Source organism: Chelonoidis abingdonii, chromosome 1 (genome assembly GCF_003597395.2).
Source record: "Chelonoidis abingdonii isolate Lonesome George chromosome 1, CheloAbing_2.0, whole genome shotgun sequence".
NCBI lineage: Eukaryota > Metazoa > Chordata > Testudines > Testudinidae > Chelonoidis > Chelonoidis abingdonii.
In genome coordinates, this window is record NC_133769.1 from 119535609 (window position 1) to 119563245 (window position 27637).

General features: G+C 41.7%; 2 protein-coding genes across 4 annotated transcripts in view; both read left to right on the forward strand.

The window, feature by feature from the left end:
- The window catches only part of LOC116815626 (tubulin alpha-8 chain), an 11671-nt gene extending 2668 nt beyond the window's left edge, over positions 1-9003 (forward strand). For both annotated transcript variants that reach the window (XM_032764129.2, XM_032764130.2), the window contains exons 2-5: positions 3504-3726; positions 5098-5246; positions 5792-6472; positions 7568-9003. In XM_032764129.2, coding sequence (XP_032620020.1) covers positions 3504-3726; positions 5098-5246; positions 5792-6472; positions 7568-7861 — 1347 coding nt within the window. In that variant the 3' untranslated portion in view covers positions 7862-9003. The remainder of the gene's footprint in view (positions 1-3503; positions 3727-5097; positions 5247-5791; positions 6473-7567) is intronic.
- A 7850-nt stretch (positions 9004-16853) lies between these two features.
- USP18 (ubiquitin specific peptidase 18) overlaps positions 16854-27637 on the forward strand; it is a 28613-nt gene continuing 17829 nt past the window's right edge. For both annotated transcript variants that reach the window (XM_032764115.2, XM_032764116.2), the window contains exons 1-3: positions 16854-16954; positions 24370-24585; positions 26164-26260. In XM_032764115.2, coding sequence (XP_032620006.1) covers positions 24423-24585; positions 26164-26260 — 260 coding nt within the window. In that variant the 5' untranslated portion in view covers positions 16854-16954; positions 24370-24422. The remainder of the gene's footprint in view (positions 16955-24369; positions 24586-26163; positions 26261-27637) is intronic.

The window sequence follows — 27637 nt, forward strand, 5'->3', positions numbered from 1 at the left end:
TGGTGGGGTTTTAGCTGGGGACTGTATGTGATGGCCAATGGAGTCCTATTGGTTTCTTTCTTGGGTTTGTCTTGCAGTAGGAGGCTTCTGGGTACACGTCTGGCTCTGTTGATCTGTTTCCTTATTTCCTTGTGTGGGTATTGTAGTTTTGAGGATGCTTGGTGAAGAATGCTTGGTGGTCTCTGTCTGAGGGGTTAGAGCAGATGCGGTTGTACCTCAGTGCTTGGCTGTAGACAATGGATCATATGGTGTGCCCGGGATGGAAGCTGGAGGCATGAAGGTAGACATAGCGGTCGGTAGGTTTTTGGTATAGGGTGGTGTTAATGTGACCATCACTTATTTGCACCATGGTGTCTAGGAAGTGGACCTCCCATGTAGATTGGTCCAGGCTGAGACTGATGGTGGGGTGGAAGCTGTTGAAATCATGGTGGAATTTTTCCAGAGTCTCCTTCCCATGGGTCCAGTTGGAGTCGAGGTTTGTTGCACGGATTGGTTCCTGAGTTAGAGTTACTATTGTGCGGTATGCAGTTACTGGTGAGAATATGCTTCAGGTTGGCAGGTTGTCTGTGGGCAAGGACTGGCCTGCCACCCAAGGCCAGTGAAAGTGTGGGATCAATGTCCAGGATGGGTTGTAGAGTCCTCTAAACTCAAAAGAAATCATTTTAGAAATATACTTAACAAAATATTTATTTTTGTGAGTGTTTTTAATTAACTTAACCCTCCCCACCAACTACGATGTTCATCCCTCTACACTTGTAGGTGTTTGAATGTTCCTTTTTAAATGGGAAATAAACAAGGCATTTAATTATTGGGAGTTTCTTGAAAATTTATTAAAGTCTCTCAGGGCTTCTTATAAATTCACCTGCAAATCCCACCTCATCTTGCATACTAATCTATGGCTGGAAGAGGGTTTTATTTTGGTCCTGAGAATTTTATTATTCTCCACTGGTACAGAGCTATGCTCTGGAGACCACTCCCACCACACCTGGATGCACACATGCGCAGGCTCCTCATCTACTTAGGTGGACCTAACCTTACAACTGGGCTTGCTGCAGCAAGTACATCTCAGAAATAACAGTACAGATACAGCTAGAGGATTTAAATCTACCTCAGTACAGTTAAGACCTAAACCAGCTTGTGCTCCACATGACTGCAAACACGACAGGGTCTGCTTTTATCAAAGAACAGTGTGGATAGAAGGCCTGATCCAAAGCCTACTAAAGTCAATAGGAGTCTTTCCACTGACTTGGGCTTCGTATCAGATCCACAGTTAGTAAGAGCAAATGTGAGCCCCAGACTCTTAGAAAAGAGATTTGAAATATGAGTTGAGAAAAGGGTCAGGATTTAAATATCCTATCGGGATCAATTTACAATGCTAGGGACTCTGAGGAAATACTATGCTTTTCACTGTTAAAGCTATAGTGACCTATATTAAAGCAATTTACTTTGAAAACCCTGGTTTCAAATCTCCTGTTTCTAGTGACATTTTTGTCCTTTCGTGTTAGAGCATTTCCAAACTGTAGCTGGTCTGAGGTTGAACTGGGATTGGTGCAGATCACCTCTGACACTGGGAGTCACCAGTGCCGGCTGGCTGAGAGGAAGAGCTGAGATATTCACAGGAAATGGTCAGAGTTTCAAATCAGAGGGACTGAGAACTCTGAACAGTGGGGAGGGGAGCAGATCTGTGGTCTCTATTAATCATAGATCAAGCCATGAAACTACTAAGTCTCTCAGACCAATCGCCCAAGTGTGTGAGTCTGTGAAGAAATGGAAAGGTTTAAAAGGTGGACTCACCTGTAGCTTCTCGAGGAACAGTGGCTCTGTGGTGGGTTTGCTGCTTTGTCTCAGAAGGTTCCAGAGGGTTATGCTGGGCTTTTAAATGTGGTTCTGGTCTGCAAGTCACTCTGTAAGAGCCGTATCAAGGGCTCAGCATGCTTCTTGTCTCTTTTGATTCAACAACATATTTGGTCAGTTTACAAGGAAAGAGCTGTTTTTCTAACTCACAACCCTGTACGCTCACACTGGGATCTGACAGACAAGCTAGGGTCTTTCTTTATGGCGCAACATCACCAGTAATTAAGATTTTCCAGATCAAAATGAACCTCCAGTGATACTTAAATATCCCCAGATTACACCTTCAACTACCCCAGTGTCTGTGCAAGCCCATCATCTCCTCGGTCCATGTGCTACCTCTGCCCACAGGCACCGTCCCCGAAGCTCCCATTGGCCACGGTTCCTGGCCAATGGGAGGGAGCTGCAGAGCCAGCGCTTGGGGTGGGGGCAGCGTGCAGAGCTAGGAGTTGAGTGAGGGATATGTTGCCGCTTTGGGGGAGCAGCAAAGAGCTGGGCCGGGAGCCTGCCAGCGCCCCCCAACCCCCTTCCCCCCAACCAGTACCCATGGGGGTCCCAGGCTAGCCCCCCCTGAGCATCTGTGGCACATCCCATGGCTGTCTTCGTCCCCCTCACCCCCAAGATTTAGTCAGGGGTATACAGTACAAGTCATGGACTGGTCACATGAATTTTTGTTTACTGCCTGTGACCTATCCATGACTTTTACTAAAAATATCTGTGACTAAAATGTAGCCTTAATTATATCCAATAGCAGTGCTTTCCCAGATGGACCTTTGAAATACATTCTCCTGTGCAGACCATTGGGGCAAGAAACATCTGTTTTGTTTAGCATGTAATAGCTATTTTTATTTTTTGTTTTACTGTTCTCTAATTAAAGTGTCTGTCTGCTATTGTAATAACTATGTTCATAATTAAATATTTAAGCCTGTGTTCACTATATGATGTGATGATGCCAATTGATGAGCCATGTCTAAACATGCAGGGTATAAGTCCATGGGTATGTAGGAACTCTCAGGAATATTGTTTCACATTTGGAGAGTCACAAGTCTTTTCCTGATGTCAGCTCTTCTCAGTCTCCAGCCCATCCTGCCATAAGAGGGTTAAGGGATCAGAAGACACTGCACCCCTCTTGAGTTACATATGGTTGGAAAATGCCACACCGCTGTGTCAGGTCCCAGCTAGGAATAAAAATAAATTGATCTAGCACATGCTCCTCAGCTGGAATTTATCATAGTCTGGATAGGAGCAAGATAGCATATGGTGTACATGTATGTATTTCTAAGTTTATATGTACATGAGGGCATGTATCTGATGTGCACAGGCATGAGTGCATGCCTGCAAATTTCCAGTTTCCTTTGTGTTTTACTGTTTATTTCCCTGCATAGCTCTGCAGCAAAACACTTTTACCTTTGTATTTGTAAATAGCCTTTGCAACTTTTACTGCTGGCAGAGAACAGTGGCTAAGTCCCAGTTCCATGGGTCCTTGCGTACACCGCTTCTTGTTGTATATATGATAGGGAATGCAAACCAACTCAGGTGGAGGTTGATTTCAGAGATCTGAATAATAATGTACCAGACACTAATAACTATTAAGAAGGAGAAGGAGGAGCAATGTGCTTTGGTTCTCCTGACCTTTCCTCTTCTCTCTACAGCGTGAGTGCATCTCTATTCATGTTGGACAGGCTGGAGTTCAGATTGGCAATGCATGCTGGGAACTCTTCTGTCTGGAACATGGCATTCAGCCAGATGGCACCTTCAAGAATCAGCCCAACAAAGTCAACAATGATGACTCCTTTAATACATTTTTCAGTGAAACAGTCACAGAAAAGCATGTGCCACGGGCTGTCATGGTGGACTTGGAACCGACAGTAGTAGGTCAGTACAGAATTAACACTGGAAAATGGAGAAAAGCCTTCTGTGCGTCTTCTGCGTGTCAGTGTCGTGTTTCTCCAGTCTCCAGTGTAGCATGGGAACAACTCCGTCTTTGTATCTTGGTCTAATCACTAGGCTGCGATAAAATTAGTCAACCTAACACTTTTAGTGCCCGATTCTATTCGTAACTCCATTATCTCAATAAGGAGAAGACACCTAAAGGATAGTTAGGGTAGAAACTTCAGCTAGACTAAACTCTGATAATGGTGCTACTACCTTTCAACATCCTGGATCAATAAGGTGCCATGCTTAAATAGCTATCCACTTAGTTTTACATCTGCTCTTCATAAGAGTGTCTAAGTCTCTGATTTTGTTTGTGATATTTTCCATTGCTGTCTAGGTGTTGCTTTCTTCCTACTCAGATCAAAGACAGGAGAATGAAGTGGTGGGTTTCCTGAGAATTTCCCACCCCTTTTTAGGGGGGAACCCTCATTTTATTCCTGCAAATCTAGGGTGTAACTTAACTCATCTAAATATTTGCCTAGTTTTACAACAGGCTACATAAAAAACACTACTGAAGTCGGAACAAATTAAAATTTCATACAGACAGACTGGTTTATACTACTCTATATACTATATACTGAAATGTAAGCACAATATTTATATTCCAACTAATTTATTTTATAATTATATGGTAAAAATGAGAAAGTAAGCCATTTTTCACTAATAGTGTGCTGGGACACTTTTGTATTTTATGTCTGATTTTGTAAGCAAGTAGTTTTTAGGTGAGGTGAAACTTGGGGGTATGTGAGACAAATCAGTCTCCTGAAAGCGGTACACTAGTCTGGAAAGGCTGAAAGCCACTGATACAGACAACTTCTTCCTTTACATACATTTACGCATTGCACTTGCTGTACAAAAAATCACACCTTTTTTAATTGGAATGGTTACTCTGCAGGAACCAAACCCTGTACAGCATGATCTGTCCATGTGCTGTTCACCTGGAACCCAATCTTTACATTCCAAGTTTATCTTGTCCATAGCATCAAGGTGTTGCTGCTTATCTTAGCAAGCACAGACATCTTGACTCCAGCAAACTGTTTCTCAAGCCCTTATTTACAACTTAACCTCCCATTCGCCTTCCCAATTATGCCCACTAAGAAATGAGCCAAATTACTTATGTCAAGCCAGACCTACACTTTCTACCAGTGTCCTGAAAGAGAATAAGACCCAAGTTTTTTTCCAACACTCAAGTCTTCCTTGCCTCACATTATACAGCACAACCAGTTAGCAGTCATAGGGGTGTTCAACAGAACTCATCTACATTGGAGTGTGTCCATTCCAGGCCTCTCATAGTTTCTCTTTCTTGGACAGATGAAGTGCGGGCTGGTGCTTACCGTCAGCTTTTCCATCCAGAACAGCTGATCACTGGAAAGGAGGATGCAGCTAATAACTATGCCCGTGGTCACTACACCATTGGTAAAGAAAGTATTGATCTGGTGCTTGATCGTATCCGTAAGCTGGTAAGTGCCAGTACTTTTGAAATAGGACTTGAGGTTGTTGTGAAGGAAGGGGAACAGATAGCTCCTTTTGCTCCTGATAGTGTACTTTGTTCAGAGCTGAGACCGTCAGATCCATGGGGATTCCATTATTGGTCCAAGTGAGAAAAGGGTCTGTAGATCTGACAGGCAGACAGATGCTCTTGAAAGGTGGTTCTTGGGATTAAAACCTTCAACTTTATTGTGGTAACAGCAAGCCAAGTCTGATATTTCTTGGTACGTGAGGAGTTAGCTAAATATCTGTTCACTTTGTTTTAGTAAACCTAGATTCTAGAGGTATGAATTTCACCAAGTTAAATTCCATACACAGAGTCTGATTTATATTTCATGGATTGGGCTGTTGAAGGAGAGCATAGGAGAGAGCATTAACAAGTCTTTTCCCAGGAAGACCTGGGCTGATCTCTGTGCTGTGTTTTGGATACAGATGTCACAGCTTCAATCTCAGGATGTGCACATGGAAGTCTCAGAGATTTAGACTGATTCCTTTTGTTCTCTGTTTGGCTTTTCAGACCGATGCCTGTTCTGGGCTACAGGGATTCCTGATTTTCCACAGTTTTGGGGGGGGCACTGGCTCTGGCTTTACCTCCTTGTTGATGGAGCGCCTCTCCCTGGATTACGGCAAGAAGTCCAAACTGGAGTTTGCCATCTACCCAGCCCCTCAAGTCTCCACTGCCGTAGTGGAGCCGTACAACTCCATCCTGACCACTCACACCACCCTGGAGCATTCAGACTGCGCCTTCATGGTGGACAATGAGGCCATCTATGACATCTGCCGTCGCAACTTGGACATTGAACGCCCCACTTACACCAACCTTAATCGTCTCATCAGCCAGATAGTCTCATCAATCACTGCCTCTCTGCGCTTTGATGGTGCCCTCAATGTGGATCTGACAGAGTTTCAGACCAACCTGGTGCCCTACCCTCGCATCCACTTCCCCTTGGTGACATATGCACCCATCATCTCCTCTGAGAAAGCCTACCATGAGCAGCTGTCAGTGGCGGAAATCACCAGTTCCTGCTTTGAACCCAACAACCAGATGGTGAAGTGTGATCCCCGTCATGGAAAATACATGGCCTGCTGCATGTTGTACCGTGGTGACGTGGTCCCCAAAGATGTCAACGTAGCTATTGCTGCCATCAAGACCAAGAGAACGATCCAGTTTGTGGACTGGTGTCCAACAGGCTTCAAGGTAAGAGGGACAAAGACACATTGGCACTGTATATTAAAGGGACATTGTCAAGTAGTCCAGCCCAAATTGCGATTTCAACTCTTGAATGTTTTCCATTTGTGAGAAAAGTGAATGCTTAGAAGTGTGTGTGTGTGTGTGTCTCTCTGTCTCTGTCTCTCTGTGTGTGTAATCTTCAGTTAGTCCTATGGAAAATGGATGTGTCCTATTTACATATCCTACTTACATAGCCTTTTAAGGAGTCACCTAACTGGCTGGCTGGCAAAAAGTCCACTCTATAAGAGTTAAAGTGTTTAGCAGATGGGGAGACTGTTTCTTTAGACTATCAATGTTTAATTAAAAGCAACAAAATCAGAGATATATAGTACTCATATTTCATTTACCAGATATTTTTTTGAGAGCCTGGTTTCATCAGTCATCACACACGTGATTATGCTCCCCCTGCTGGCTACACAGCAGCATGGACAGACTTGGTTTCCAGAGCAATTCTGACAACAGCAGTAATGAAAAAAAAACAAAACACACAAAAAAATCTATTTTTCTCATACCTATTAATGGGCTCTGAATTTGACGATTTGTAGATAGAAAATATTTACTATATTAGTTCATATGGAATAGCTGTGGGCTCAGAAAGCGGCAGCAGTTAAAAAAAAGCAAGCAAGATGCTGGTGTGCATTAAAAAGGGAGAAAAAATAATATGGATGATTATAATGAGATTCATTTGAACTCCTTCATTTGGGGTCCTGTCTCCATTTTTGATTGCTCTCCCTTGTTCTTATGTGCTATAGCTGAGAATGGGGTAGTCCAGAAAAAGGCAACATGGATGACGTTTGCCATTAGGGTAATTTCAATATTGTGGTTTGAGATCCCCATCGCCTAGGGTAACCAGACAGCAAGTGTGAAAAATCGGGACAGAGGGTAGGGGGGTAATAGAAGCCAATATAAGAAAAAGACCCAAAAATCGGGACTGTCTCTATAAAATTGGGACATCTGGTCACCCTACCATACCCTGTCTTCCCAATCCATTTATTTTATTTTTGTTGTCTCTCTTGATCCCTCTTTTATCTCATTCTCCTCCCTCTTTAATCTTATTTCCAGGTTGGCATCAATTACCAGCCTCCTACAGTAGTTCCTGGAGGAGACCTGGCCCAGGTGCAACGTGCCGTCTGCATGCTAAGCAACACCACAGCCATTGCTGAGGCCTGGGCGAGACTGGACCACAAGTTTGATCTGATGTATGCCAAGAGGGCGTTTGTGCACTGGTATGTTGGTGAAGGCATGGAGGAAGGGGAGTTTGCAGAGGCCCGAGAGGACTTGGCTGCACTGGAAAAAGACTACGAGGAAGTGGGAACTGACTCATTTGAAGAAGAAAATGATGGGGAGGAATTTTAAAATACACTTTGTTATTCAATAGCACCGGATTGTCTCTGTCTCTCTTTACTGCATGTGTCTGCATTCCTGTCTGGTACCTTCTCCAAGTGTGTAATATATAGAGAATGAAGATCAGAAAAGCCCTTGAAACACAGGAAACGTATCACATTTCGTATGACCACCTAATCCTAATAATGCATGATCCTCATTCAATACAAGCAGTAGATTCTCTGCCACTTCACCTTGAGAGAATTTTCTTTTCCAATCCCAAATGTAATTAGCAATTTGACCTTCTGCATACAAGCTAAAGTCACAATAACTGAGCATCTAATTCCAGTTTTACAAGTCTTCATAGAGTCACAAGAAAAATAGCATAGACCTCACATTTGACCTACCTCTACCTTTTGCTCCTGGGGATATCAGGGAATAATGTAAATGGATAACTGAGTCCTCCTTTTCTCTGTGGGACACGCTGTCTCATCGATCTCCACCTGAGGGATCCAAATGGGACGTGTCTGTTCTTTTGTCCTGTGAAACATCCATTTCTGATATATGTGTGGAATTTCCTTAGAAATGTTATAGCAATAGGAAACTTTGTGCATATTTTTTTGTAAAAGTTTGTACTTCCTTGTGAAAGAAGGAATCAGTTGTTGCTGGTTACAAAAATCGCTAATAAAACAGCAGCAGACAAAAAGAGATTTTTTTTTCTTCAGGTTTACATGAAATAATCTCTGGTCTGTCCATGGTCCTTGCTCTATGTGAAGAGCTCCTTCTCTGAGGGTGATATCCTTGCTGCATCCAGAAGGCCTTTGTTCTGTCTGTGGCATCCTTGATCTAGTGGAGGACGGTGATATCTGAAAGTGGGTTTGCAACATAGGCATTAAATGTACATCTAAAGATACTTTACAGTGGTGCATAAAGATCACAATTTATCTGATTCACAATCTGCCAGGCAGTGCCAATAATTCCTGTCAAGGAAACCTCCTTTGCATACCTTTGTCTAGAGGACCGCTGCTCTGCCTGAAGCTTTCATTGCTCTCTATTGCTATCCTGTGAAAATATGGTGCATTATTTTTATTTCATTAGGTTTCCTTTTTGTAGTAATGTGTCTCAAAAAGCAGAGCAAGCAGTTATTTATTGATTTATTTTGCACCAGGTATGTACGATATTAAATGTAATGCACCTATATTAAATCAATGTTAAAGTTCCACAGTTAAAAATCCCAAGAAATGCAAAAATTAAAGTTCCCGCTGCAACATTAACTTATACTTGTTGCACATTATGTGTATTTTATCATATACACTTAATTACACAAACAGTAATATACTAAACAACATATGTCAGGATTAGCATTTCAGTTAAATAAAACATCCCTATTCAGGACACATTTGAAGTTGATGGGACATAGGCACATTGCTTAAGTGCCTTCCTGAATAGGGATGGACTTAAGCTTAAATACTGTCCTGAATTGAGGCCTAAAACAGGAATGTAAAATATTACATGTGAAACACAGCTGAACTCATGTAGCTGTTGCAAATCGTAACTTGTTCCTCTCCTGGCTTTTTGATTTTAATTATTAAACCCTTCCTTTGTATTTTGAAGAACATTCTGCACTTAATTTCCTAGCTTAGATTTTTGTCTTTTTAAAGAAAGGGTCAGGATGGGAAATGAGATAGAACAAGAAGAGAAGAAATGGAAAAAAAAAATTGACAAAAATCCCCTTTGTCAGCCCAAATTTTGACTCAGTTACGTGTCAAATTATAAAAAGGTCTAAGGGAGAAGCATAAGCTAGTGACTTTTTACATATATGGAAAAGTGTGCAAAATGTAGGCAAAAAATCCATGAAAGTGCAATGAGTCTCTAGAAATGTGAAGGTGTAAATGGAGTAAAATCTCCAAAGCATGTCCAGCAGCATAGCACCCCTGCTGACCCGCTGAGACACTGGGCCCAACTGCCATTTATTTGTAATTGAGTTGAGTGCCTAACTCCCTTAACTGCTTTTGAAAAAAATCCCATCCAAGCTAGGGGCCAGATTCTGAACCACTTACTTAGAGGCTATGTCTACAGTACACACCACTTCTTGTGGTGCATAGGGTGAAGCATAGCTACACCTGGCAGTGAAAAGCAAGCTATGTCCATACTGTGGCATGTAGCTACACATCAGTGAAAGGCACAGGCAGTGGTGAGGCAACAGGGAGCTGCCACAGCCTTCCCATGCTGCTGGAGTCTTTTCCTGTGGTGGGGAAAGGCACCAGCAGCCGGGAGGCAGAGGGACAATACATAACTAAAAATAGCAGCGTAGACATGGAGACAGAACTTGGGTGAATAGAAAGCAACGTAGGGTATGTACTCAGGTACCTACACATACCTTTCAGGCATGTCTGTATTCTACTCACCTAAGCCATGCTTCATGTCTCTTAAACTCATGTTAGGAGGGCTACCAACTACATACTCAACATGCCGCCGAAAGAAGTGTGCAACATAGATGTAGCCATAGAGTAGCACCTTATGCCACAAGAAGGACTAATGATTTCAACAGGACTACTAGTGGATTAAGATACTATTCAATGTAAAGGTATCAGAATCTATCCCTGAATGAGGCAAACCCAGACTGAAACTAGACATAGAAGAGCAAGGAGGGGCAAAAGTTAAAACAAAAATGTGCCAAATTACATACTAAGCTAGTCATGCAAGTTTTCATATTTATAAATAGAAGTGGAGGAAGGCCCATAAGGGAGCAGTAGACAGCACAAGAAGGATACTAGCATATTAGCATGCTGGAATGTATGTCCAGGCTACAGAGAACAGCTTGAGAAAGGGGAAAAAAAAGGTACAACAGCAAGTTTACCAATTCTGAGGCCTTGTCTACACTATCGGGGTAAGTCGATCTAAGTTACACTACTCCAGGTACATGAATAACATAGCTGGAGTTGACGTAACTTAGGTCGACTTACCACACGGCTGTCGACTTACCCTACTCCTCTCATTCTGGTGGAGTACTGGAGTTGACCGGAGAGCGCTCTTCACTAGACCTGCTAAATCGACCCCCACTGCATCAATCACAGCAGCGTCGATCCCCTGTGAGTGTAGACATGGCCTGAGTAATTGCTGCACTTATAACTCATTTCTAAAAAAGTAACAAAACAACATTTTACAAAAAGAGAGAGAGAGAGAGAAATCACACAACAGACAAGCCATACAACAGAACATAGGAACTACCATTCTATATCAGACCAATGGTCCATCTCACCTAGGAGCCTGTCTCTGACTGGCCAGTAACAAGTGCTAGAAATCATTGAGCTGGGCTTCCCTGGCTCAGCTACAGTTGCCTCAGCTGGGCTCCACTTCCGGCAAGGGCCTAGTGGGCTGGCTCCCTGCGATCATGTATGCTACCTTCAATTTAGTTTTCTTTATTAATTAATTAACAACTAATTATAACCTTGTTTCACCTTTCTCAGATCCACTGAGTTGGATGCAAATACAACCCCCTGCCTGGACTCTGCCCGACTCCTTAGTTGGGCTTTCTCTAGTGGGGTGTGCTTGGTTTCCCTCAGTATGAGCAGCTTGTGGGGGAGTTGTTCCTTTCAAGAAACTGAAAGGGCAGCTCCAGCAGCTGTTCTCCCTTCTCTCAGGCAGACATGAGAACATCCCTATGGAAAAATTCTACAGACATTAATAGGAGATAGGAACCCTTTAGCACTGGATCTAAACCATTGCTGATTAGAGAACTCCAGCACAGTTCTAGCTCTAATTTGGAGCCCCAGGAAGAGATCGGAGCTGTCACCTGTGGCTCAAAAGGCATGGCCTTCTGCTCACACCTGGAGGAGACACTGCTGAAACCTGTGCCCATCTGCTGTCCCTCTGAAGCTCCAGGATGCTCTCCATTGCCACTGCTGCTGCTTCCACTGAAGGGAGTTGGCCGCTAGGCAACTACATCCCTGCTAACAGAATTCTGTAACAGGAGGAGAATTCTATACAACTCTGTTAGAGGGACTGTTGTTGCCTAGTAGCTGGCTTTCTTCAGTGGAGGCAGCAAAAGTGATGGTGGCAGTGGAGAACTCATCACTCCCTTTCAAAACTCCATGTATACCCCCTTCCTTCCTATGCCTTCACTTAAATTCCTATAATGAGGATTTACATATATATTAGCTTTTGAAAATTTAGGCCTAAATTACTTGGCCAATGTCACCAAGGAAATATTTTCTAGGAATAAAATCTATGTCTCCAGTTTCATAGGTACATATTGTGCTTAACCCACTACTAGAGCATTTTTTCCCTATCTATAACAAAGAGATTTCCTAATACAGGAAAACAGCCTTGCCCATTATTCGTGATTAACATATACATCTAGTATTTTTTCTGCACATGTCTAATGTGAGCAATTTAAAAGATTATTTCCCTCTGAAATACAAAACAAGCAAAACAAAAATAGTAATCTGATACCTCAACTGCATTTCCAGGCAGCTTGACACTCATTCAGCTGTTGCACCAACATCTAGTGTTATGTAGCTGCTATGTCACTGTGACACAGTACACTCCTGTCTCCATACTCTACAAGCTATTGAAATAATCTTTGTACAAAGTATGCCTTGTGAGCTCTCATTTGAAAACTTACAATTTGCTGATCAGTATTGTCTTGGTAACATATGGGGCAACACTGTATGTGAAGTTATAAGATCTCCTTATATGGTGTTAACACATGTTCCAAACCCCACCGCCCTGTCCAAACAGAAGTTGGCAAATAGGTCTGTCTGAAACAAAGGAATGTGTGCTCTGCTTAATTTGCATTTAAGAAGTAAACAAAGTCATCAGGAAAGGAAGGAAACAAAGAAAGCTCAAACAGGTGAGAAAAAGTGAGCAGGGAATATCCTTCCACATAGACTCTTTGTCTCCTAGTGCCCATCAAGAAATGTTTCAAGAGAGGGACTGAAACTATAAAAGGGAGGGACAAATACCCTGAGGCACCCCTCCTCCCGCCTATGACATTTACTGCACCTGAAGTACAAAGGACTCAAGGAGAGGGAATCCCGACCTAGAGGGTTTGGTCAATACAACTGCTGAAAGTATGTGGTGAAGAACTTTGCTTGAATCTGATATAGTTTGTTAAGTAAACATCTTATTTTTCTTGTAATCATTTCTGATTTTTATGGCTCATTTCTTGTATTCACATAAAATCTCTTTCTTTGTAGTTAATAAACTTGTTTTATTGTTTTATCTAATCCAGTGTGTTTCAATTGAAGTGTCTAAATAACTATTTGAAATAATAAAATGCATATTATTCCCTTCAAGGAATAACAGACTTGAAATATTTTGTACTGTCTAGGAGAGGGCTGGGAAGCACAGAACACACATTTCTGGGGGGAAATCAGGGACTGGGGTTCTGCTGAGATTACCCTGCAGTATAACCAAGGCTGGTGAGAGCCAGAGTGTAACCCAGCTGCGACTGGCCAGCTGCAGTTACAGACAGACACTCAGGGTTTGACTTGCATGCTGGAAGTCTATTTGTGAGCAGCCCAGGGAAGAACTTCTTCAGCAAAGCATTGTAAGGCACCCAAAGTTGCAGGGTAGGGGTGACACAGCTGCTCATCAGTTTGGATTGTACCCTGGTATGTCACAAGCACCTCCTGCCACAGTTTCCAAGGGGTTTCTATAGCTGAACTTGAACTAGATGGTGTGAATTAACCTTTGAGTTCTCACAAAAGACTGCTTGATGTCTTGTCTGCTTCAAAAGCTTTCTAAATTATCTAGGGTCATTTTAATTGCTCTGGTTCTACACATTCTGTCCTCACTGACAATTCAGAGACTGAGGTGAGGAATGGAGGAGAAAGAAAAATAAAGATGCATTTCCTTGCCTGGTGGTCTTCTTACCTCCGCTAGAGTTAGCAGCTGCCTAAATCCTATGGTCTATAGTCTCATGCCCACGTAGATATTTTAATGATCATGACACTGGAAAGATAATTGCCTTGAAATGGAAGGCATTTTCAATACAGGTCTTCCAAAAAGATTCTAATCCTAAGACTTCCATAATTTCCATACTATTAGGATATCATCACATAAACATTCTGGACTGTCTGTGAGTACTATTAGGGTTATAGCCATAGCTGTCTCCCATCCTAAAACACATTAATATGGATACTATATTGAAAAACGTATTGCTAAACTGTAACAACTAATGGGGAATGCTTCCACTTTGTAAATGGGCTATCACAGTCCTTGCAACAGTTTCTTTTCTAAATGGCAGTAAAAGATAGTAAGTCGTAACATCCCGCCTAATGAGTTCCCACTTCAAGATAGTACAGGACTGTTAATTCAGTACACCCCAGCACTTCTAACAATAGCTCTAGGACTAGCCTACTGAGGTGCTTATTAAAGGATTGAACTAGCAGGGGGATGGGAGCAGGAAGGGGCGAGGAAAGAGATCTTTTACAGAATTTAACCCCCACTTAATTTATGGGTCCTTACAGACCTTGGTAGGAAGCCTTCCTAATCATTTCCCTAATATGGAGGATAGGTCTGTGACATTCTATACCTTGGGGGAACATCCTGTAACCCCCATCTTCCTCATTTTTATATAATCGTGATCTTACATATAAAGTATGCTTTGTAAGGTATCAGGGGAAAGGTTATGATCTGCTGAAAGTTGTTTCTCTATCCATATACGTGTATCATTAATGCATATGAAGTTATGAGAATTGTGTTGTATGGTGGTCACTAAAACATGCTGTAAGTTGGGGAATCAGCCAGATATTAGCTGCCCAGAGGCCACAGCAAAGAAAGTAACCAACACTGGGCGAGGTATCAATCAACCCATCAACAACCACTATCCAGCAAGGGACTCACCTGCATGATACCACACCAGAGGAATACTCAACCTTGCCTGGAGACTCAGCAATGCCCCCAGATATTCCTGGACTTGTGCCCCCCAAGAACACGGGACTGAGGTTATAAAACAGACACAGTGGCCACATGCAAGGTCTTTTCTCCTTCACCCACCTACACTGCAAGCAACAAAGACATTGAGAAGACAGAAGACTCCAACAGAGGAGACTGGCCCAGATTCAAGGGACAAATCTGTATATTAAGGACTGCAATATCCAGTAGAGTGAGAAAAACTGCTTAGTCTAGATGTTGCCCAGTGCAATAGGGTTGAGAGTTTAGACTGTGTGCATATATAATATAAAGCTAACTCTGACTTTTTGCCCATCACTTAAAATCTACTTTTTGTAGTCAAATTTGTTTTACTGTTTATCTTAACCAGTGAGTTTGTATGAAGTGTGTGGCAAATCTGCTCAAGTTTTTCAAACGCTGGTGTATATCCACTTTCCATCGATGAAGTGGTGAACCAATTAATAAATCTGCATTGCTTGTCTTGAGCAGTGCAAGACCGTATATTCCTGAGGTACAGTTCTGGGAGCTGGGGGGTATGGCTCTGGTGCCTTTCTCGGTGTGATTCATGAGTGACTCTGGGAGCATTCATGCAATATAGCTGGGTATGGGGCTCCATTTGCTGTTGTGCTGAGTGATCACAGTACCTGGAGAGACTTGCTGATTGTCACTAGCAAAGCATTGTGAGAGACAGCCCAGCCTGGAGAGATTTAAGGGGGCACAGTGGTTCCACAGTCCCAGGATCCCGTCACAAGGTCCACCAATGGCTACTAGCCAAGATGGTCAGGGACACAACCCCATGCTCCGGGTGTCCCTAAATTCCAACTGTCGAAACTGGGAATGGATGATGGGATGGATCTTCAAAATTGCCCTGTTCTGTTCACTCCCTCTGAAGCATCTGGCCACTGTCAGAAGACAGGATACTGGGCTAGATGGACCATTGGTCTGACCCACTATGGCCATTCTTTTGTTATTGATTGGAATGTCTACAGCACCTGCTTCTTTGACAGAATTTCTTGTTAGAAGATGTGCAGTCTTGTTAGAGTAAATCTAGTGAGGGGATGGATAGCAGGCAGAGGGCAGATGAGGTTGTCAAAGGTAATCAATTTTTTCACTTGCCTGTGCAATTCATCACATGGCTGTCACTTCTATTAGATAAAAAATTAAACCAACCACTAAATAATGCTGATTGAGAAAGCAAGTCTCAAAAGCAGAAGCCAGTTTAAAGAATGCAGACATAAACATCACTGGATGGAGACATCCCCACCCCTCCAATTGTGGGTGGAGGAGAATGCTGTGAAATGATATCCAGAGGAGCAGAACGGCAGTACAGGAATCATCCCTTCTCTAGTAAACACCTTTTCCAATCTAAAATGTCAGGGAAATATATCACACACCTTTGACAACACCCTCCGCCCAGTAATTCATCTTCCTGGAACACAAAACTTTTCAACCCCTAACCTTCTTGGAACAGCCACCTTTAAAAAAAACTAGATAGCTTGCTACAGGAAAGGATTCCTCTTTCCCCCACAAATGGAAAGCATCCTGTCCCCTTCACATACCATTACCTAAGAGTATGCAGAGTTATATAGCCTTATTGGTCCCAGAATATTGGAGACACAAGGCGTTTGAGGTTCTATCTCACTCACCTGTCTCTCTAATTGCCTTAGAGTGTTGTTTTTTTTAATCTAACTGCCTTGCAGAGGGATTTTCAGTGATCACTGACTCTATTCGAGTGCCTCAGCAGAGTTCAGAAGTTCCCTTTTCTGTATTCCTGCTTTTTGCTCCTGACTCCATCCCTTCACCCCCGTACCTGTGCTGGGATTCTTCCCCTAAGCAAGAGAGTGCTGTGTGAAACAGTGGGATACCTTAAAGAAGCGGGCCAGCGTTCCATTAAAACTTTTAATGGAAAAGCTAGACTCTGAGCTGATTCACTGCACCCCGCTGGCTTGTGTGTGCTTCTGGTTGAAAAGGGAGGAGCAGCCTCTTCCTGTCCATATAAGACCGTAGCAGCTCTTGAGTTTCACTTTCTATGCTTTCAACGTGTTCAGTGGGAAATCAAAACTGAACGAAAGGCTGTGTGCGATGCCGCCCCTTGAGGCTGCAGGGCAGAACGTATCACGGCAGACTCTGGGAGATCCACGTCGAGATCGGAGCTCTGTCTAGCTCAGGAAACTGAAGAGAAGCAGAAAGCAGTCCACCGGGCTCTCCTTTCTCCCCAAAGCTGCAGTAAGTACCACTCTTTTCACTCAGTTCATATAATCGATTTTGCATGGCTGGACTTTTGTTTTTAGCGGCAGTTTCTGGAGAAACGTATGGCTTTAAACCTTAATCTCTGTGTTGTCAGCTCACGTCTAGTCCAGGTCAATACAAATTGACATAAGATGGTGGCAGTCTCAGAAAAAAGACCAAGCACTTAAAGGATATGGAAACGTATCTACCTGCTCATCGCTGTAAGTGTTCTCTCCGAGTCAGGGCTTAGGCACCCTGGCAGAGAAGCCAGCAAAGTTTGCACTGCAAGTGGCTGTGCCGTACTCCTTCACCAGAATAGGGATGTTAGGTTAGAGCCAGCAATCCTGCAGGTTCCACCCCCCCCCCAAAGTAACTTTATTTAAAAAATAAACTACAAATACAAACTACCAAACTGATATGTTAATGTTTTTCAGGGGACACAGAATTATTAAGATCTGTGAGCGATATTTCTGTTTTTACTACAGCACTGGGGTAAATTACATTGTAATTAGTAGAAAAGTTTTCTTTCAAATTCCCATATCATTCTGTGACCATAATAAAAGTAGATTTTTCAGCAGGCTCTTAATGAAGTTTCACATGAACTACAAACTTTTTTGCCCTAGCAAACCTGGGTTCCCACAGAACCCAGAAGATAATCTTTTTATGGGGAACAGAGATGGTCAAGGATACTAGGAAAGACATTGAAAAAGTCTCTGTCTCATAGGTACTGGAATAAAGGGTGCTGCAGCATCCCTGGCTTGAAGTGGTTTCCGTTATATACAGGGTTTACAGTTTCGTTCAATGGCTCCTAGCACCCCCACTATACACATATTTTTTCAGCACCCCTGTGGTTCTTCACCAAATCAGATTAGGAGATGTCTCTTATGAAATTAAGAGAATAGCATATTAAATGCAACCTCCCCCAAAAACTATATGCAATATCATGGGTTCACTTTCTTTTGAACTAGAAAGAGAGAAATCTGTAAATCATATACTATACAAGAATAATAAAACATTCTATATAGTGCAGCATAAACATTAACTAAACAAACCTCACATGTCGGTGAAGTTGATAATGTTCTCTCTCTTTTACAGATGAGACATAGAAAAGTTAAATGACTTGTCCAAGATCACAGCCAATAAGTGACAACTGTGGTTAGAACTTGTATTCTTAACTCCTAGACCTGGAGTTCAGTTCTTAAATCCTGCTGCTGCTCTCACTGGACAATGGCAAATATATTTTTTCCCCTCAAAAGCATGGTTATATTTTGGTGTTGACAGAATCGTGATTCTCATTTAATAGTCTTTAAGGTCTATGTAAAAATTAAGATGGAGCTGAGAAATCTGTACGCTTTATCCATTTATGATTTAGAAAGAAAATAAGTAGTTCCTGTATCAGTGTTGTGACTATCACTTCTTTAAAAACTTTCTAATTTGATTCAGTTAGGCACAGTTAGCCTGAAAAACAGCACATTTTGAAAGGAGACATTTAGCAGCACTTGTGTTAAACCATTTCTCCACCTCTTGTAAAGCAGAACCTGGATTTCCTGTATTTAGGAAGGTAAACGGTAATATAGAAATTCTGAGATTTCCTTGTACGAACATTGAAGACAAAATGTGAATATCAGATCACTGGTATTTAGATGAATATGATTTTCAGGGCAAATGTAAATTTAACTCACATATAGTGCAATGTTTGTGAAATATTAAAGAGGCATATATGAAGATTAAATTTCCCCTTAAAAATGTAGGCAGATTTATTTAGATGGATATTGCTAACACATTGTGTAGATAAATCTGCATACTATATCAAAATTGTCAAATTGCTAAAAGCCTGGTCAAAATTATCCCTTTGAACCTCAGTTTGAAAAGCTATTGAAGCCAGTAAAACATACTGTGATTTTGAAATGAAACTCTACATTGATTCATAGATTCCAAGGCCTGAAGGGACCATTGTCGTCATCTAGTCTGATGCCCTGTACAACATAGGCCATAGAACTTGCCCAAAATAATTCCTAGATGATATCTCCTAGAAAAACATCCAATCTTGATTTAAAAATTGTCACTGATGAAGAATCCACTACAACCCTTGGTAAATTGTTACAGTGGTTAATTACTCTCACTATTAAAAGTGTATGCTTTATTTCCAGCATGAATTTGCCTAGCTTCAATTTCTAGCCATTGGATCGTGTTCTGCTAATCTCTGACAGATTGCAGAGCCCATTATTTGTTCCTCATGTAGGCTATAATCAAGTCACCCCTTAACTGTCTCTTTGTTAAACTAAATAAATTCAGCTCCTTGAATCTATCACTATAAAACATGTTTTTTAACCCTTTAATCATTCTTGTGGCTCTTCTCTGAACCCTCTCCAATTTATAAATGTCCTTCTTGAACTTTGGTCACCAGAACTGGATATAGTATTCCAATAGCTGTTTCACCAGTGCCAAATACAGAGGTTAAATAACCTCTCTACTCGAGATTGCCTTGTTTATGGATCCAAGCATTGCATTAGCTCAGTGGTTCTCCAACTTCTGCATTGGTGACCCCTTTCACACAGCAAGACTCTGAGTGCAAGCCCTCTTACAAATGAAAAACACATTTTTTTATATTTAACACTATTATAAATGCTGGAAACAAAGTGTGGTTTGAGGGTGGAGGCTGACACATCACGACCCCCCCCCCAGGTAATAACCTCATGACCCTCTGAGGGGTTACCACCCCCAGTTTGAGAACCCCTGCTAGCTCTTTTGGCCACAGCATCGCTCTAGGAGCTCACATTCAGCTGATTAACCATGGTGACTCCCAATTTTTTTTTTCAGTTACTGCTTCCCATAATAGAGTCTTCCATCGTGTATGTATGGCCTACATTCTTTGTTCCTAGATGTATTCATTTACATTAGCCATATTAAAATGCTTATTGTTTGCTTGTGCCCAGTTTACCAATCAATCCAGATCATTCCAGTGACAGGTCCTCTTCATTATTTACCACTTTCCCAATTTGTGTGTCATCTGCAAACTTTATCAGTGATGATTTTTTTTTCTTTCAGGTCATTAATAAAAATGTTAAATAGCATAAGGCCAAGAACCAATCCCTGGGGATGCCATTAGAGACACACCCACTCAATGATGATTCCCCGTTTACAGTTACACTGAGGCTTATCAGTTAGCCAGTTTTTATTCCATGTAATGTGTTAATATTAATTTGATATCTTTGTAGTTTTTAAATCAAATATTCAGTACCAGGTAAAATGCCTTACAGAAGTCTAAGTATATTATATCAATGCTCTTGCCTTTATCAACCAAACTAGTCATCTCATCAAAAAAAGATACCAAGTTAAACAGGATCTATTTCCTGTAAATGCATGTTGATTGGCATTAATTATATTACTTACCTTTAATTCTTTACTAAACAAGTTCTGTACCAGCGCTCCATTATCTTTTCCTGGATTGATATCAGTGTGACAGGCCTATAATTACATGAGTCACCCTGTTAACCCTTTTTAAATATTCACACAGTATTACCTTTTGTCCAGTCTTCTGGAATTTCCCTTGTATTCCAACACTGTGAGGAGTGTTTTGAGCCTGATGAGTTATCCCTGAGCCTGAATGTTCTGAGCCGGATGAGTCCTAAGTATCCAGCCAATCCACCAGCAAAGACCTAACCAGATGACCCCCAAGGCAGACATATAGACTCCGAATGAAAGGAGCCACCTCAGCCAGCTCAGCATCACTAGTTGTGGATACTCCTAGATGCTTGGTAGTTCAGTCATACTGTTCCAGCTCTAGCCTGTATCTGCGTCTGCTCTAGCCACGGCTGGATGTCCTTACAAATACTTATAAAAAAAATCAACATTAACAATCCAGTGAACTCCTCAGCCCAGTTCTTTACAAACTCTTGGATGCAAGTCATCTGAACCTTTTGATTTAAAAAATATCTAACTTTAGTAGTTTGTGTTTATCACCCTCCTGAGATACTAGTGGCATGGAAACATCCATAATTTTATCATTTGTTTTTTTCCCTAATACAGAACAGAAATATTTATTGAACACTTCTGCCTTTTATGTATTATTGATAATTCTACCATTTCTATCTAATAATGGACTAACACTATTGTCAGGATTGTTTTTGCTCCTAATATACTTTAAAAAAATCTCCTTTTTATTGTCTTTAACGCTGCTGGCTATAGATTTCTCCTAGGGTCCCTTTGCTTTCCTTATCAATTTTCTACAATTCCTAGCTTCTGATTTCTATTCGCTATTATCAACTTCCCCTTGCTTCCATATGTTATATATGTATATTTTATAGCTGCCTTCACTTCCCCTCTAAATCAGGTTTTTTTAAAAAAACCAATACATTGATTGTGGCTTTTTGGGCATCTAGTAAAGAGTTCTTAAAGCATTTCTCAATTATTATTCATATTTTTCTGATTAAATTCTTCCTTCTAGTTGATGTGACTCATAATTGTTTTCAGCTCTATGAAATTGGCCCTTATAAAGCACCAAGTGTACATATATCACTGGTTTGTACTTTATTCTGTTTACACATTATAAATATGATCAAATCTTGATCACCTGTACTCAAATTAACATTAATTTAACATTTAATTTGAAATGTGATCAGTTCATCTTTATCTGTCCAGACAAGGTCTAACAGAGTTGCTCCATGTTGGATAAAACCCTTTGAGTTAGGAAACTATCATCCAACTCCATGTTAAACTGTCTCATCAATTCAGTTAGCTTCATGCCTTTTTGGCTGTGCTCTTTCAAACACAACTCAATTTCTGAAGATAAATGTTAAGATTGGAAGATGATAGCTATTGTATTGCTCGCAGACTGTTGTCATTACATAGATTATATTTCTAATTTTCTCCTCTTTTTCTTCTTCCTTTAATTTTCTTCTTTCCTTCTCTATGTTGGTGACTTATGAATTCTTTCAGAGTCTGTAATGGCTTCACACTAATTTTTCCATGGTGTTTAACACTTAATACATTGAGCATTCTTTTTTCTCTACTACATTCTCTCCTCTCTGTCTAAGGGCATTTATTTCCTTTCCTGATTATGCCTCTATCTCATTCTCCCCTCTCTCTTCTCTATCCCTCCCTCCCATCTCCGGCTTCTCTTTCCCCCCCAACCTTTGCTAGTCTCTGTTTTTCACCTTACATTATAAACAATTTTAGTCCTTACCATTTTTCTTCCCCTTCCCTTTGTTCACCCCACTTTTCTAACTCTGCATCTTAAACCCTTCTTCTGTTAACTCTCTTGCTGTCTCCCTCTTCCTTAGTCTTTCTTGCATCCTCTTCTTCTTTCAAGCACTGCCCTTTCCTCATCTTTCCTCTGTCTTCCCCTTACACAATCAGTATTCCTCCCTTTTCTCAAGTGCTCCCTTTCAGCTATGGCCACTTCAGTGTTGTAACAGATTTAAAAATCCTCTTCACCTCCTTTACCCCCTGAATTGTGATTGGCCTAAAATTCTCCCCTCTTAGCTGAAATTAGCCTAAAGACTTCCATCTCTGGCTGTGTCTAGCTCACGCCACCATCTTGGGCTGTGTCCAGTCCTTATGCCTAGCCTTGCTAAAGTTCTGTCTCTACTAGAGATTTGAATAAAGATATATCCCAAAGGTATTTAGATATCCAGACATATTTAACAGTGAAGCTAGAGCCCTATGAAGGACCTTAAACTCCCTCTTTCTTGTGCATGGGTAGGATTTAATGTTAGAGCTCATCTATACTAATGAAATTTGCATCAGTATGGTATAGCTATTCTGATGCAAGTTTCCCTAGTATAGATAAGCCCTAAGATTAAATCCTACCCATTCACAAGAGAGGGAGTTTAAGGTTGCTCAAGCTTCTCTTAGGGCTAGGTTTCAAATGGGCTTAGGTGTATAAATATCTTTGAAAATCTGGCCTTTAGCATCTTAGTCCCACTATTGATGGTATTCTCCCAGCCTAGCACTCAGACTCCAGCCACGCAACGAATCATTTTGCTCCAGCGTTTGCTACTAGCTGGCTCCTGTAGCTATGGTATCCTGGATATTGTTATGTAGTTCTAGCTGCCACTTACTCTGGACACTCTGGTTATATTAGTACCTGTTCTTGCCTCCTCAGGAGACTGCAATCAATTTCTGCTATTAGTGCTTTTTAAATTGCTCATTCCTATTAAGTTGTAACATTTTTTTACATTGTGACTGTTCAGAGATGACGTTTGAGTTTGGTTATACAGATATGCTACTGGATGAACAGTCTAGGGCATCACATTGCTTTGCAGCTTTATTGTGGTGATTTTTTGAAAGCCCATCAGTGTATGCTAAAGGTCCCATTCTTCAAGGTAATGACATTCTCAGCACTCCTTGACGTGCATGAGAGTTGTAATACTTCTCTTGCTAAGCTGTTAAGGCTGGAATTTTCCAAGGAGGATGAAGGAGACAAGTAAGTGCCAACTTCTTAGGCTCCTTTGAAAATCCCCACCCCATATTCTACCACAGAGATTAGTAGCATTTAAAAAAATTAGTTTCAAAGACAGGAAAAACAACCATCAGATACCTAAATGAGACACCACTGAGATTTGTGCCTGCCAGAGGTAGGCAACTCTTCTGAAAATTTACCTAATTATATATTGTGTTTTCCTTTTGTGCTGGATTAAAGAAAACATTATTTAACAACCACACCAGCATCTTGTTAAAAGAATATTTGTTTTGTTGCAACACTTTTTGTTCCAAAGATGTCTGTGCCTTCATTCACCCAGCCTTCCTGAAATGGAATGGTCACAGTTCTCTCACTAAGTGGTGCTGCAATTGCAGGATTGAGTATCTACTCTATTCTGGAGAAAATGTTGAAGTTGTACTAATTTTTTATTACGCTAGGTGCCAGTACAACAGTTGAGGCTTCCTCACCCTTCATATCAAGAGTATGTTTTTCAGCTTTTTCATTGTTCGAGAATGATCAGACTAGCCTGGTTTCCTGATCATGTAAAAACACTTGAGGCAAATAAAAAGAAGTTCAAAGATTTTTGGCAATTAAATTACTGTAACTCTATCTGTGTGGCTATAAACTAGTAGTCTGATACTATTGTGGCACACCAGACAAGGCCAGCCATCCAGTCAGACTAAATGGATCCGGAACATTTCTCTCGGTTTTCCTTTGTGTCTAAAGAGACTCAGTGTTGATGAAAGATGCCTAACAGACAGCCCTGCAGACCAGGGTCTTTAATTTAGCCACAAAACAAGTACAGGATGTGCAGTGGAAGTGTGATCTCCACTCATACTGCCCTGCAAATATTCTTCTGGGGTGCCAACATGTAATGATGTTAATCATGTTTATTTTACTAACATTCTTCATTGTGAAAACTGTTCTGCATTTGTATAATAAATACTAAGATGAATCGCACTTTACTATATTCTGCCTATCTTTCCAGTCTCTCTAGGTCCTTTTGTATTACTGTAGTCCTTGTGTTGCGTTGTGCTGTTGATGGACCAAGGAACTGGCTGCACAGAGAAAAGCAGAAAGTCAGAGCTGGCACTAAATCAGAGCATGAGGAAGGAGGAAGATGGAGAAGAGGGCAGAGAGGAAGCTGTGGAGAGACGTGACAAGCAGCTAAGAGCGCTTTGTGGTGTGGCAGACTTAAACAATGGTAATTGTTTTTACTCTCCTTCCCCCCCACTTTTTTCTGTCTCATTCACTCCATATTGTTGTTGTTCTCTTCTCACTTCATTCTCTCTCTCTTTCTCTCTCCTATTCCTTTTCCCTTTGCTAAAAGTCACACATGGAGGAGTCGTACAAATCAGATATTGAACAAACTCATTTGACTCTGCCAAGTGAAAGCTTTGTGCTTTAGGAAAAGGGCTAAATGAGGATCCCAACAGTTTACTTCCCTTTAAAACCCTGAACTGAGCAGATTTTCTTTCTAGTTGAGGATGGTTGGATGTTGGTTGCATCTTCCTCCACACTACATCAAAGTTGCTCCAGGGTTTGCTGAAGGGTCACTTCTAGGTCATGGACCTTAATCACCAGGTTAGATCACTGGACTAAACTCCCAAAAGCTTTCTTCACTTTTTTAAAGGTAGATACTGTTGTATCCCATTTAGTTACCCTTTCTCACCCACTACATTCGCCTTTCCATTGTGGGCTTTTCTTCACTGCAGTGTTAACTCAAGTTATTTGTACTCCAGTTACCTCCTCTCAAGTTAGCTTAGCTTGAGAGAGAGTGATCACAGTAGTAAACAACATTCTGGCTGCATTAGCAACACGGTAGCCAAGTCCCAGCTGCAATAATAGCGCCAGCAGCAGCAGCACTTGAGTTTTAACCCAGGCCCTTTGAGAAGCCTGCTAGCTGAAATTTAAAGCACCACTCAACTCGAGCTAGAGATTTGTGTGTATGGATGGGAGTCCAGCTATAGGCAACAGCTCAAAGTAACACTGGAGTGAAGACAAAGCCTGTGAGTGTCTGCCTCTGGTGTAAGCTGATTACCTTGATAGGGACAACACATCTCACCTCTACCCATTTTACTTCACTTCGCATGAAAACAGAAGCTTTTGTTTCTCATACATATCTGAGTGAAAATTACTTTTCTTTACCTCCTCCCCTTTAGCTTTGTTTCTTTCCTTGAAACTGGGCAAATTGGTTAAAATACTGGAGATAGATTGTCAGACCTGAACAGGAATCCTGAATCTATGTCCTTGAACTGGTGTGACAGGGCACTGAAATATGGACCCTAAGCCAGATCTGAATTTTGTGATTAGGGCCTAGCTTCATAGAAGTCTGAATAAACTCTCTCATCTAGACTACCCTCACATATTTGGGGGAATGGGTTTCAAAGTCAGACTAACCTAGATCCAGGTTTTGCGGCCTAAGCTTGTTTTTGGAGGCACCCTCCCAACTCTCTCCAGCTGTCAGAGGCAAACCAATGCTAAGATTTTAAAGGGGTGTAAGATAGGGTTGCCAACCCTCGAGGATTGGCCTGGAGATTTCAGGAATGAAAGTTTAAGCTTTAAGATTATGTCATGTTGGAAATCTCCAGGAATATATCCAACCAAAATTGGCAACCCTAGTAAGAGTAGATTTGACCCTTCTGTCATCCTGGTGAAGATGCTGGGCCTATATGTTAAATAGGCTGAAAGTGGCCAAAGGGAAATTTGCCATCTTCTCACCATCCCTTACTCTCCCTGCCTCCATGTGAGCTTTAAGCCCCACTTTCTCTTGTCCCTACAGGAGCCATTGGGCTGTACAATATGGGACTGAGCTGCTGCCTGAATTCTCTGCTTCAGGTGTTCTTCATGAACACACACTTCACCGTGATACTACGAAGGTAAGAGATGCACAGGAGCAGTGCCCATTCCCTGAGGTCAGACTGCCAGTGTTACCTTCACTGCCTCACCTCTGTTTTTAAGTGGAATGTCTATCCAAAGGAATGGATTATCAGGAGATGCCCGGTGCTTCCTAAATGAGAGTAGGCCCTGAATATGCCTGAGGCAGAAGACTAGGGCTCTGCAAAACACAGCAATTTTGATTCACGAGGGCTCATTAGAGACTGAAAATAGGCCATATTTGCACATTTGTATAATTTAATCCCAGAGTGGGCTATTTGAGATAATATGTATACTGATCTAAGTATTATATTTTTCCATAACTAGAGTGACCAGATAGCAAGTATAAAAAATCAGGACAGGGGGTGGGGGATAATAGGTGCTTATATAAGAAAAAGTCCCCAAAATTAGGACTGTCCCTATAAAATCAGGACAGCTGGTCACTCTATCCATAACAGCACATCGTTTTATTCTAGTTATATCCATGAAAAATAATCCCTGTGCCACAATATAAACCATTCACTTCACAACTATAGACATTCCACAGCTATAGGCCCAAATCACACGGCCTTATGCCTGCCTGGGATAGATGTTTGTTTGGGTGGACAGACAGCATGTAGAGTCCCATTGCTTTGCTTGAATGTGTTTTGCCCTTCTATTGTGCTGCATTGACTTCAGGGGGCTTCATAGAACAGATGAGACAGGGCAGATTTGGACCCTGAACCTTTCTGCTGACCACAGTGACAGCTATTTCAATTTGTTTCCAGTTTGTTCTGCTCACTATAGTTTATTTTGTTAAAGTGGATAGTCTCTGTATATTCCCCACTATCTCCATATTTACGAGGAGAGATACACTCACTGACATGCTGTAGAAAGGTCACAGCACCAACAGTGCCAGCCTGTGGCAGGTCCTCTCCCCATTGAAGACATGGTCCTGTCCTTCAACACCCCCAAACCAGACGTTTCTAGGGATAGCTCAGTGGTTTGCGCATTGGCCTGCTAAACCAGCACAGTGAGTTCAGTCCTTGAGGGGGGCCCCTTAGGGCTCTGGGGCAAAGTCAGTACTTGGTCCTGCTAGTGAAGGCAGGGGGCTGGACTCAATGACCTTTTAGGGTCCCTTCCAGTTCTATGAGATAGGTATATCTTCATATATTATACACAGAGATTTTGGGGACTGGGCCCTTGAACAGGCAAGGTCTTTTCCCAGTTGGCTTCTCACCCAAGTAAAAGCTCCTGTTGTTGCAACATCCTCCCAGAGTGGATAGGGGTGCTCGGACCTGCCCTCTCCAGTAGGCTCCAGTCCAGGGCCCAATGGTAGGCAGCTGTATTCAGCACCCTGGGGTGTTAAGCATCTACCCCCAGACCACTTCCTACCCAAT